The sequence below is a fragment of the Garra rufa genome, chromosome 1 (assembly GCF_049309525.1).
Source record: "Garra rufa chromosome 1, GarRuf1.0, whole genome shotgun sequence".
Taxonomy (NCBI): Eukaryota; Metazoa; Chordata; class Actinopteri; order Cypriniformes; family Cyprinidae; genus Garra; species Garra rufa.
Window position 1 is genome coordinate 47,411,466 of NC_133361.1, and position 12,125 is coordinate 47,423,590.

Here is a 12,125-nt window from a genome sequence, read left to right on the forward strand (position 1 = left end):
GCCAAATGCTTTTGGACCGTTTAACAATGTTCAACAGCTGTTTGACTTCATGGTCAAAATCAATTACAGGGATTGTAACTATTTTGAACCTGACTACTTGAACAGTCACTGAAAAGTCCCTAATAATATGTATCTGTGGTACAAAAAAGAACTTTTGTTTACAGCTTTAGCCGACTTCCAGTCATTGCGACTCGCCGTTTGGGGATTGCTTTGGACAAATGTAGGCAAGTGCCAGCTAGAACCTGTGGATGATTGCTTTACCAAACCAGGCCTGTCTTACTATTCCAGCTCAACCTCTCCACCCACATTTGCTTTGGCCTAGTGATCTCATGCGTGATTACATTACAGAACCTGTCCTGGATTGCCAAGCAGTACAAGGAGTGTCAAAAACATCCACAGCTCGAGTTAAAGTCCCCCTGTAGTGAAAATCTAGTTTTTTAATGTTGTTTATTTGTCCATGTGGTGTTTTTAATATGCTTTTAGACAAACCTTGTGCCAATCCATTAATCAACACCTTTGCTTAGCATTTTCTCCTTAAAACTGTGGTTTCACAAAGGCTGTCAGCCCTTGAAACAGCCCTTTTTTTGCTACGACAAAATTCAGTAACAAATCACGTCAATTGATAGATTCATATCATTAGCATGCAAAATACACCGGTTGGATTACCAGCACAAAACCAAAAATTAAACAGAGCAAAACCGTTAACTGCTATATAACTGCTAATAACCCGCGGCAACAGTGTAAGGAGAGTCAGGAGTTTGTCCACTAGTAAAAACGTAGTTTTATCAGTCATCATCCATGTGTCGTCATTATATCGTGTTTACTACATTTTAATTCAGTTAGTGGACGGATCAGGAGGCTCTGGCTGCATTCAAGCTGTTTTAAGGCATGAGAAAATTATTTTCACAAGAAAAACATTTCAATACAGTCAAGCCCAAAATTATTCATACCCCTGGCAAATTCTGACTTAAAGTTACTTTTATTCAACCAGCAAGTTTTTTTTTTTTTTTTGGAGAGAAATGACACAGGCTTCTCCCAAAAGATAATAAGACGATGTACAAGAGGCATCATTGTGGAAAAAAAATATTTCTCAGCTTTCATTTACATTTGAACAAAAAGTGGCATGTCCAAAATTATTCATACCCTTCTCAATAATCAAAGAAAAGCCTTTATTGGCTATTACAGCAATCAAGCAATTTCATGGTGCCGTTTACTGTGATTAGGTTCCCTGGTCCACCGGCTGAAAAACACTCCCAAAACATTAGGTTCCCATCACCATGTTTGACGGCGGGGATGGTGTTCTTAGGCTTGAAGGCTTCTCCTTTTTTACTCCAAATGAAGGCTACATCATTGTGGCCGAACAATTAAATTTTTGTTTCATCTGACCATAAAACAGAAGTCCAGAAGTCGTCTTCTTTGTCCAGCATTTGCAAAGGCCAAGCGGGCTTTTGTGTGCCTTATGTGGAGAAGTGGTGTCCTCCTTGGTCTGCGTCTGTGGAACCCAGCGATGTGCAGTGTCTGTTGGACTGTCTGCCTTGAGATGTTGCCACCAGCAGAGCCCAGATTCATCAGGATGGCCTTGGTGGTGATCTTTGGATTCTGTTTTACATCTCTCACTATCCTCCTGGCCAGCACAGGTGTCACTTTTGGCTTCCAACCACGTCCTCTGAGATTTTTCACAGTGCGGAACGTCTTGTATTCTTTAATAATACTTTGCACTGTAGCTACTGGAACTTCAAAACATTTAGATATGGTCTCATAGCCCTGTCCTGACTTGTGAGCAGCCACAATGCGCAGTCGCAGGTCCTCAGTGAACTCCTTTGTCTTAGCCATGACTGTCCACAAACCAACAGCAGAGAGCTTCTGTTTTTCACCTGTTGAGTTGATTAAAGCAGCTGTTCCCAATGAATCAGGGTAATTAGGATGCTTTAGAACAGCTTGGACTATTTGGAATGGTATAGAACTTTGGATTTTCCCATTGACTGTGACAGTTTGCAAAGGGTGTGGAACATGCCACATTTTGTTCAAATGTAAATAAAAGATGAGAAATATTTTCTTCCACAATGATGCCTCTTGTACATCGTTTTATTATCTTTTGGGAGAATCCTGTGTCACTTCTGGTTAAAAAAACTTTCTGGTTGAATAAAAGTAACTAAGTCATATATGAATAATTTCGGGCTTGACTGTATGTAATTTTGATGATCAAAGATTAGTTTTTTGACTACAGGGTGACTACAGTATTGTCCTGTCAATTCTCAAGTTTGTCCAACTTAATTATGCTTTTACTGGCGATAAGTACACTTACAGAAAAAGGTACAAAAGCTGTCACTGGAGTGGTAGCTTTTCAAAAGCTGCCATTTTGTACCTTAATTACCTTTAAAGGGTGCATATACAAGTTTACTTACGAATTGTAGTCTGTTACCGATTCCAAATTACATGACAAAAATTGTAGTTAGCAACATAATCCATTACGTTACATTACAGATTTTACATTATATTCAGACTCCTTTTTGATTACTTTTTAACTTAAGTTATTACATTGATTTAAACAGGATAATCTTGTACTGTATTGATATAAAAATACAAAGAGTAAGAGTCCATTCGTTGTAATTAAATTAAACCAAAAATGAAAATTCTGTCATTAATTACTCACCCTCATGTCGTTCCAAACCTGACCTTCATCTTCAGAACACAAGTTAAGATATTTTTGATGAAATCTGAGAGCTTTCTGACCCTGCATAGATGGCAACTGACACATTCAAGGCCCAAAAAGGTAGTAAGGACATCTAAGAAAGAAGAGAAGAAATTGTTGAATAAAGTCATTATTTTTGTTTTCTTTCCACTCAAAAAGTATTCTTGTAGCTTCAGAACATTACAGTTGAACCACTGATGTCGCATGAACATTTATAATGAAAAGTTAATAATTAAATAAAAAATGTAAAATTTAAATGAATCTTTTAAAAATAACAATCCAAATAAAACATTTACTATAAAAATTTAGTAAGAACCTTGAACATGCAAATGTGATAGTTAATTATTACAATATTCAAAATTCTCAAATTCTTTTTAAAAATTTTGAAGAAGCAGAAGCTATAGAAGTCAAAAAAATATAATTTGAAGAAAAAGTCAAAGCAGAAGCCATAAAAGAAGTCAAAGAAGTACAAGTTGAAGAAAAAAAATCGAAGAAGCAGAAGCCATAGAAGTGGGGAAAAAAAACCTAAGAAGGAGAAGCTATAGAAGTCAAAGAAGTTGAAGAAATAAAAAAATTGAAGCAGAAGCCATATAAGTCGAAGAAAAAATAAACAAACAAAAAAACGAAGAAGCAGAAGCTATAGAAGTCGTCAAAGTAGAAGTCAAAGAAACAAAAAAATCTAAAATTACATTTCAATGAAAAAATAGTGGGAATTTGTGCATTTTAATGTGTTTGAAAGACAAAAGTCTTCCAACGACACAGTAGCGAATGGTTAAATAACCTACTGAGTGATAATTAAAATGAAAATGAATGAGTTGATCAGTAGTTGATGCAATGTTCATTGGTCAATGGTCTTTGTCCACAAAACTAGAAAACCTGAATGAATGTATATAAGCAGTAGAATGTTTTAAAAACATTTATGAGATGAAAGAGGAATTAGGGAGAAATTATGAATAATTTATTGCAATTGTGTAAATAATATGTAATTATGTAACCAATAAAAAGTAACTGTAGTCTGATTATATGAACTTTATATTGTAATTTAATCTAATTACTGCTATTTAATTTTTGGAATCTAATAATGTTATCGCTTTTGTAACATTTATTCTGAGAGTGTAAGAAACAAAAAATGGCAATTGCACATTAGTACATTGTGCTTTGACTTTAAAACATTAGATGAGCAAATCTTGACAAACATGTTTTTGGCGTGTGACATCTTTGATAAGCTTGTATATAATGACATTAATTTTGCATGAAAAGTAATGTTTTCCTTTTTGTGTCATTTACATGTATTCATTTAGCAGACACTTTTATCCAAATGGCTTTAGAAATGAGGAATACAACAAAGGATTCATCATAAAGATGCAAATAAATATGAGAAGTGCTCATAACACAAGGCTTCAGTACAAGCTACAACAGGGAGGGATTAAGGAAAAGTGAAAACAGAGATTTTTTTTTCAGTTGGATTAAGTGCTCTCGGACACGATGAGTTTTCATCTCTCTTCAATGTTGTCAGGGATTCAGCATCCTGAATGGATTTGGTAAGATCATTCCACCAGCCAGAAACAGTGAACAAAAATGTTTTGTAAAGTGATTTTGTGACTCTTTGTGATGGTATGTCACTCACTTACTGACCTCAGGTTTCTGGAGGGGAAACCTGAGGTCACACATGTTGAACACTTTTTAATAAATAAATATTTAGTTTGACCTCCTGGGGTTAAGCACTTCCTTCCACTAACCATCTGTTGACCATTTGGGTTTTAGGCCCTATACCCCGTTTGTGGAGTGTCATATATTTACAGTTGAAGTCAAAAGTTTACAGCTTGCAGAATCTGCAAAATGTTAATTATTTTACCTAAATAAGAGGGATCATATGAAATGCATGTTGTTATTTAGTGCTGACCTGAATAAGATAGTTTACATAAATGTGTGGGGAAAAAATCCAAATAATAGTTGAATTTATAAAAATGACCCTGGTCAAAAGTTTACATACACTTGATTCTTAATACTGTGTTGTTACCTGAATGATCCACAGCTGGTTGATTGTTTGTTGTTTGTTTAGTGATAGTTGTTCATGAGTCACTTGTTTGTCCTGAACAGTTAAACTGCCTGCTGTTCTTCAGAAAATCCTTCAGGTCCCACAAATTCTTTGGTTTTTCAGCATTTTTGTGTATTTGAACCCTTTCCAACAATGACTGTATGCTTTTGAGATCCATCTTTTCACACTGAGGACAACTGAGAGACTCATATGCAACTATTACAGAAGGTTCAAACACTCACTGATGCTCCAGAAGGAAACACAATGCATTGAGAGCCAGGGGGTGAAAAGGTCTTGAATTTGAAGATCAGGGTAAATGTAACTTATTTTGTCTTCTGGGGAACATGTAAGTATCTTCTGTAGCCTCTGAAGGACAGGACTAAATAAAAGAAATATGATATAAAGACAAATTAAGAAAAATTTACACATTCCCGTTCTGTTCAAAAGTTTTCACCCCCAGCTCTTAATGCATCGTTTTTCCTTCTGAAGCATCAGTGAGTGTTTGAAACTTCGGTAATAGTTGCATAAGAGTCCCTCAGTTGTCCTCAGTGTGAAAAGATGGATCTCAAAATCATACAGCCATTGTTGGAAAGAGTTAAAAAATGCTGAAAAACTAAAGAATCTGTAGGACCTGAAGGACTTTTCCGAAAAACGGCAGAAGCCATAGAAGTCGAAAAAAGTAAAAGTCGAAGAAAAAGTCAAAGAAGCAGAAGGCATAGAAAAAGTTGAAGAAGTAGAAGTTGAAGAAAGTCAAAGAAGCAGAAGCCATAGAAGAAGTCGAAGAAAAAAAATCGAAGAAGCAGAAGCCATAGAAGTAGAAGTAAAAGTGAAAAAAAAAAAAAATCAAAGAAGCAGAAACCATAGAAGTCGAAGAAAAAAAAAAACAAAGAAGCAGAAGCTATAGAAGTCAAAGAAGTCGAATAAAAAAAAAAAATTGAAGCAGAAGCCATATAAGTCGAAGAAAAAAAAAAAACAAAAAAAAGGAAGAAGCAGAAGCTATAGAAGTCGTCAAAGTAGAAGTCGAAGAAAGGAAAAAAATCTAAAATTACATAATTTAAATAAAAAATTAAAAAATTGTTGGAATTTGTGCATTCTAATGTGTTTGAAAGACAAAAGTCTTCCAACGACACAGTAGCGAATGGTTAAATAACCTACTGAGTGATAATTAAAATGAAAATGAATGAGTTAATCAGTAGTTGATGCAATGTTCATTGGTCAAATGCTGTGTTGCCACTGTGGGACCTGAAGGACTTTTCCGAAAAATGGCAGGCAGTTTCACTTCAGGACAAACAGAGGACTCATGAGCAACTATATGTAAATGTCTTTTATGTGAAATATCTTTTTTAAGTCAGTACTAAATAAAAAATAACATGCATTTTGCATGATCCCTCTTATTTTGTTAAATTAATCAACATTTTGCAGATTCTGCAAGTGTGCGTAAACTTTTGACCTCAAATATGAATTCGTTTGTGTATGAAAACTATTGGTGTGTAATACATTGTATGTGTTATTAGTAAATGCAGGGTAGAATATGTACTTGACTTTTAACGCGGTTTCATTTCCCCAAGCTTACCATGCGGAATGTGAGCAAATGTACACAAAGAACGAAGAGTGTCGTAATTCTCTTCCCTCACAGCAAAGTGTTGCAAACTTCTGGTAAATTCTCAGTCCTGGACACTCATCCCGGGTATCGGGTAGTCATTCAAACTTATTTCTCCGCCTTCTTCTGCTTCACTTTCCTGAGACGTGTGAGTGTGTGCGTGTGCAGTGAAAGTGAGCGGTCTGCCTCTCTCATTCAGCCCGGACTCATCACAGTCCACGCACACAGCGACACTGACACTCTCAAAGCCTGTCTGTTCTTTACCGTTCCTGTTTCTCTTCCAACGGGAAAGAGGAAAATCAACCGTTTCTCTCTCCGTTTCACCTTTCCGCGGGCATGCATCAGCACGGTGGAGGGCACCGGGAGGGCTGTTGGAGTCGCGCGTGGATAAATGTTTGCAGATGCACTTTATATTTATTTCTACTATTAAGCTTGGAGCGGAGCACCGTGCACTCAGGTAAAAAACATTTGCGCTTCGTTATCACTTTTTTTTTTGTTTGTTTTTTGTTACACCTTTACATTTTTTCTGAGTGCTTTGTTGTCACGGTTATAGACGTGTTATGTGATTTAAAATTGATACTAATAATGTGAGGCTTGGTTTAATTTGGGGTGCTGTTGTGTTATGTTGGCTCCGGCTGCACTGATGTGAAGGAATGCCACGAAAGTCCAAACTCTGAGTGGAACCAGATGTGAGAAGAGGAAGAAAGACCGGGGGAGGGGAGTGCGAGCGCTGGTGGTGGGGCTATTGATTCACTCCAGTGACTCGGACCATTTGAATCGATTCGCTAAGAGAATTCACTTTAGTTAACTTACGCCAGTAGGTGGCAACGAGCGAATGTGCTTTTGTGTGGTATTTGTGACTCACTGAATCGTTTACTCAGCCGATTCGTTGTAAACAGGAAGTTGTTGATGACTGAAAGTAGTTTACATAAAAAAACAGTTTTCTGGACAACAACATAGCGCCTTTATGTAATTTCCCACTCATTTTGTCAGCTGTTTGGCATAATTTCTTTAAATCAAACTATAGAAATAAGACTCGCTTGATTCATTTTTTATCACAAAAAACTGTCTTGTTAAATGCTGCTCCATAGAGTCCAACTAAGTCCAACATTTGACTCATTTAGTATATCCAACAAATGATTTTTACATCTATACTTCACAGACTAATCATATGTGGCCCTAGACCAAAAAAACAGTCATAAGGACTTCTTTTTTTTTTTAATTGAGACTTATACATTACCGGAATAAATAAGCTTTCCATTGATGTATGGTTTGTTAGAATAGGACAATATTTGGCTAAGATACAACTATTTTGAAAATCTGGAATCTGAGGATGCAAAAAAATCAAAATATCGAGAAAATTGCTTTTGAAGTTGTCCAAGTAAAGTTTTTAGCAATGCATATTACTAAACAAAAATCAAGTTTTGATGTATTTACGGTAGGAAATTTACATTTCTATTTATATCTCTTCATGGAGCATGATCTTTACTTCTATCCTAATGATTTTGGGCATAAAAGAAAAAATTAATAATTTTTTTTGACTCATACACTGTATTTTTGGCTATTGCTAAAAATATACCCGTGCAACTCAAGACTGGTTTTGTGGTTTAGGTTCACGTATTTACTTGGGCAAAAAAGGATTTGTTTCAAAAGAGAGAGTCTTTGAACTAGCCAGTTCATGAAAGTTTGATTCATTCACTTAAAAGATTCGTTCAGAAAGCTCATTCACAGACGCAGCACCATCATCCCCACACAGCTTTTATGTTTTATAGCTCAACTTTAGTGGTTGAAGGGACATTTCTCGTTATAAAGGGACAGTCGTTGTGCTTGTTTGCAAATGCATGTTCTTGTTTTCTCACTGCTCTGTTAACCTGTGTTCTCAAGCGCTTGATTCATCTCACCCCGTAAGCAGATGTGCCCTAAATATCCGGTTACACAATAACGAGCGGCAGCTGAGGGCTGTCTACGTCTCGGTGGTCTTATATAGTTTTTAGTGCTCCTCTCAACTTCACAGTCCAGCAGAGACAGGATAGGTTTTTGCACCTCTGTGTCAGGGACTGTCACAACCTTATTAAAAAGGAAAAAAAAGTTTAGAAGAACAGAGCAGTGTTGTTGAACAAGCGTAATACGTCACCAAAGACCCGACAGAGCAAAATGCTGTAGCTGCCGACCGATGGGTTTCATACTTGGAATATGCATCAATGATATTTAGCATAAGTAGTTGCACGTTTTTTTATTTTATTTTCTTCCCTATTTTTTTTTTTTTGGGGGGGGGGGGGGTATTTAGTGTCACTTAAGGTTAGTTTTCTGTTTATTGTAGTATTAAAACTTTCATTAGTTTAAATTAGATAGTTCAAATAGTTTTTTAATTAAAAGTTTGATATTTTCATCATCAAAATGTTGAATTTTTAAAATAATATTTAATATGTAATGCTCAACTTGGAATCGGGTTACACAGTGTACCGTACATTTTTCCCCCCCTATAAATTTTGGCATGTAAAACGTTTTAATTGCCACGCACATTTGTGACCCTGCACCATAAAACCAGTCATAAGGGTCAATTTTCTGAAATTAAGATGTATACATCACCTGAAAGCTGAATAAATTAGGTTTGCTAGGATTGGACAATATTTGGCCGAGATACAGCTATTAAAAATCTGGAATCTGAGGGTGCAAAAAAATCTAAATATTGAGAAAATCTAAATGAAGTTCTTAGCAATGCATATTGTCAGTCAAAAATGTGATATATTTACGGTAGGAAATTTACAAATATCTTCATGGAACAAAATCTTTACTTAATATCCTAATGATTTTTGGCATTAAAGTAAAATCATTTTGACCCATAAACTGTATTGTTGGCTATTGTTACAAATATACCTGTGCTATTTAAGACAGGTCCAGGGTCACATATTTGTTTCTGATAGCAGCTGTAACTAGATATTTTATATATTTATTATACATGTTTTTTGGGCCATTGACACTTTAAAATAAATTGCTTTAATATTTGGAATTCTTTATTGGAATTCTTTATTTGGAAATTGATTATGCTTTTTACATTTTTTGTGTATCATAAACATGCCAATACAGTAAAAAACTGGCAGCAGACCCTTATATTAGATCTGTTTCTATCTCAGTTGGAGATCTCAGGTCACAACTCTGGCTAGGTTAAGGGCTCAGTAACGGGAGCCGAGAAACAAATACCGGCCGGAATTTCCTGTGTGTTGGTCAATCTCGGTGTTTACAGAATAAAAGGATCATCTATACAAAACCCTGACCTCTCTCTGCACCCTTCTTTTTGCTCCCTCACTCCTTTTTTCCTCCCTGTCTCCCAGCTGGCTTGTTACCTTCCTCCCCCTAACTCCATCTCTCTCTCTTTCTCTCTCTCTCTCTCTCTCATATCCCTTACTCATTACCCTCCTCCAAAATGGGGAAGGGAAAAACAAAAATACATCTGTCATAATAATAAATGTTTAGCTTTGGTAGCTTAGAATCAGGGTTCAGGAAAACCACATACCTCCACATGACTAAGCTCACACACCCTTTGTTGGGGCCAAGTCCCCCCCATTGAGTGCCTGTTTCTTCTGCCTTTTCCATTTTCTGGTATCCTTTGTATTTTTTCATATGGACTTACACCCCAAATTCCAAAGCCATCGGCTAGTTTCTAATACGTTGGCGATAGTAGATTTGAAAAAACATTCGAAAAGGGGGTTTCCGCAGAGATCCAATAGAAGAACCATTTTGCTCCTTGTAAGAACCTTTCAGAAAACACTCTTGTTTTTTTATTATAATAAAGAACATTTTTAAGTGTTTAAAGTTTTAAAGGAGACCTATTATGCCACTTTTTACAATATAGGCCTAAAATATATTTCTCAGGCATCCCCAGAATGTGTCTGTGAAGTTTCAGCTCAAAATATTCCACAGATTATTTATTATATCCTTCTGAAAATGCCTATTTTGAGTGGAAGCAGAAACACGCTGTTTTCATGCATGTTTCTTTAAATGCAAATGAGCTGCTGCTTCCTACCCCCTTTTCCAGAATAGAGTTGTGCCTTTACAGCTCGTACCTCAGATACTCATTTTGTTTGGTTTTGATTATCTTGTCTGTCACATTGAAACCAAGTTCTCTTTCAAGTCTTATTGCGCTTAAACTGTCAAATACACATAAGTTTATGTTAAAACCACACATGAGTTACAAAAACAGTCGGTTATGTCTGTGAAGGTAAGCAGCTGGGAAAGAAATCACATGTTTATATTAGATCTGTGTGGCAGCAGCTTAATATACAGCAAATATCAATAAATCCACTGCTCTCTTGTCTCCTCTGAGGCTGCGACTCTAAATAGTGTTCTGTGTTCAGAACGGTTATCATGCTTTGCTCGAACCTTCGCCATGACCAGTGTTGTTTTCGTCAACGATGACGATGACGAAATCATTTCGTTGACGCCACTTTTTTTCATGACGCTAACGAGACGTTGACGACATAAAAATGGCTCGTTGATGACTAAAACATGACGAGACGTGTGTGAGTTTTCGTTGACGAGACGAGAATAGACGAAAATGTTAGTGGGTGGTCCGTCAGACGTTTAAAATGCATGACATTTCTGCTTATTGTGCATGCCAATTAAAACTTAAAAAGTATCTGACGCTATGGCAAGCCGTATTAGCATTAAATACTCTTTGCTATACTAGTATGGCAAGCCGTTTTAGCATTCCATCCTTGTTTGTCTTTTATGTTCTAAAACATTCCTTCATTATTGTAATTATTGGTGAAAATAGTCGATCCGGAAGCTCACATTGTGTTGAACTATAGATCTGCTATTTTCAGAACTTATAAGTGACACTACCCAACAGCAAAATACTTACTGACCTACATTAATTTGTTAAAAGACTACTTTTCCCCCTTTTTTAAACTAAAACTAGACTAAAACCTTTTTGACTTTTCGTCGACTAAAACTAGACTAAAACCAGACTAAAACCAGACTAAAACCTTTTTGGCTTTTCGCCGACTTAAATTGGACTAAAACTATCACATATAGAAGTGACTAAAATTTGACTAAAACTAAGAAGCATTTTAGTCCAAAAGACTAAGACTAAGACTAAATCTAAGATGGTTGTCAAAAATAACACTGGCCGTGACGTTAGAATTGGTACACCGTTGTCGCTTGTGAGAAAAAAATGGCGGCGCCGTGGGTGGAAACATGCAGATTAATGTATGGTATTATAATAATAAGTTCCTCTTTCTACATCACAGGGGGAGTGAAATCTGAGTGGCTCATTTTCTCACATGCTTACACAGAAAGCAATTGTGGGGTTGTTCTTTTTCACATTTTCTCAGTTGGTAGATGCTCCAGGGACCTGGATTATAGCATTTAAACACGTTTTATCAAAATAAGTTCAAGATAAGACTGCATTATCACAATTTTGTGTACATCTTATTTGTCTTCAGTGCAACTGTGTATATATAGCACTGGCTGTTAAAAATCCAATATCAGTCGAACAACACTAATCAGAAAATGGCTAATTGCTAAGATAACGACATTTTTCCTCAAGCAATCAACTGGTTATTACCTGAGGTGGAATATCATTAGTGCAGCAGTCTTTCTTGTGTTAGTTAGCCTGTGGCTCTAAGTTGGTGTTTGTGTGGTGACTGTTTCAGATGGCAAGTTTTGAATCAGGCATGTTTTAACAGGGCCTAGGCCCACTTTAAACCTTAAAAAAACAATTAATCGGAAACATTCCACAGTCTCCGATCCAGAGACAAATTTCGCCCACACTAGTCATATCAATGTCATCATCA

The 12,125-nt window shown here is 36.3% G+C and overlaps 1 protein-coding gene across 1 annotated transcript in view; it reads left to right on the forward strand.

The window, feature by feature from the left end:
• The first annotated feature begins 6,666 nt into the window (after positions 1 to 6,666).
• Positions 6,667 to 12,125, forward strand: part of mrc2 (mannose receptor, C-type 2) — a 45,482-nt gene continuing 40,023 nt past the window's right edge. The window contains exon 1 of the mRNA XM_073832653.1: positions 6,667 to 6,787. Coding sequence (XP_073688754.1) covers positions 6,667 to 6,787 — 121 coding nt within the window. The remainder of the gene's footprint in view (positions 6,788 to 12,125) is intronic.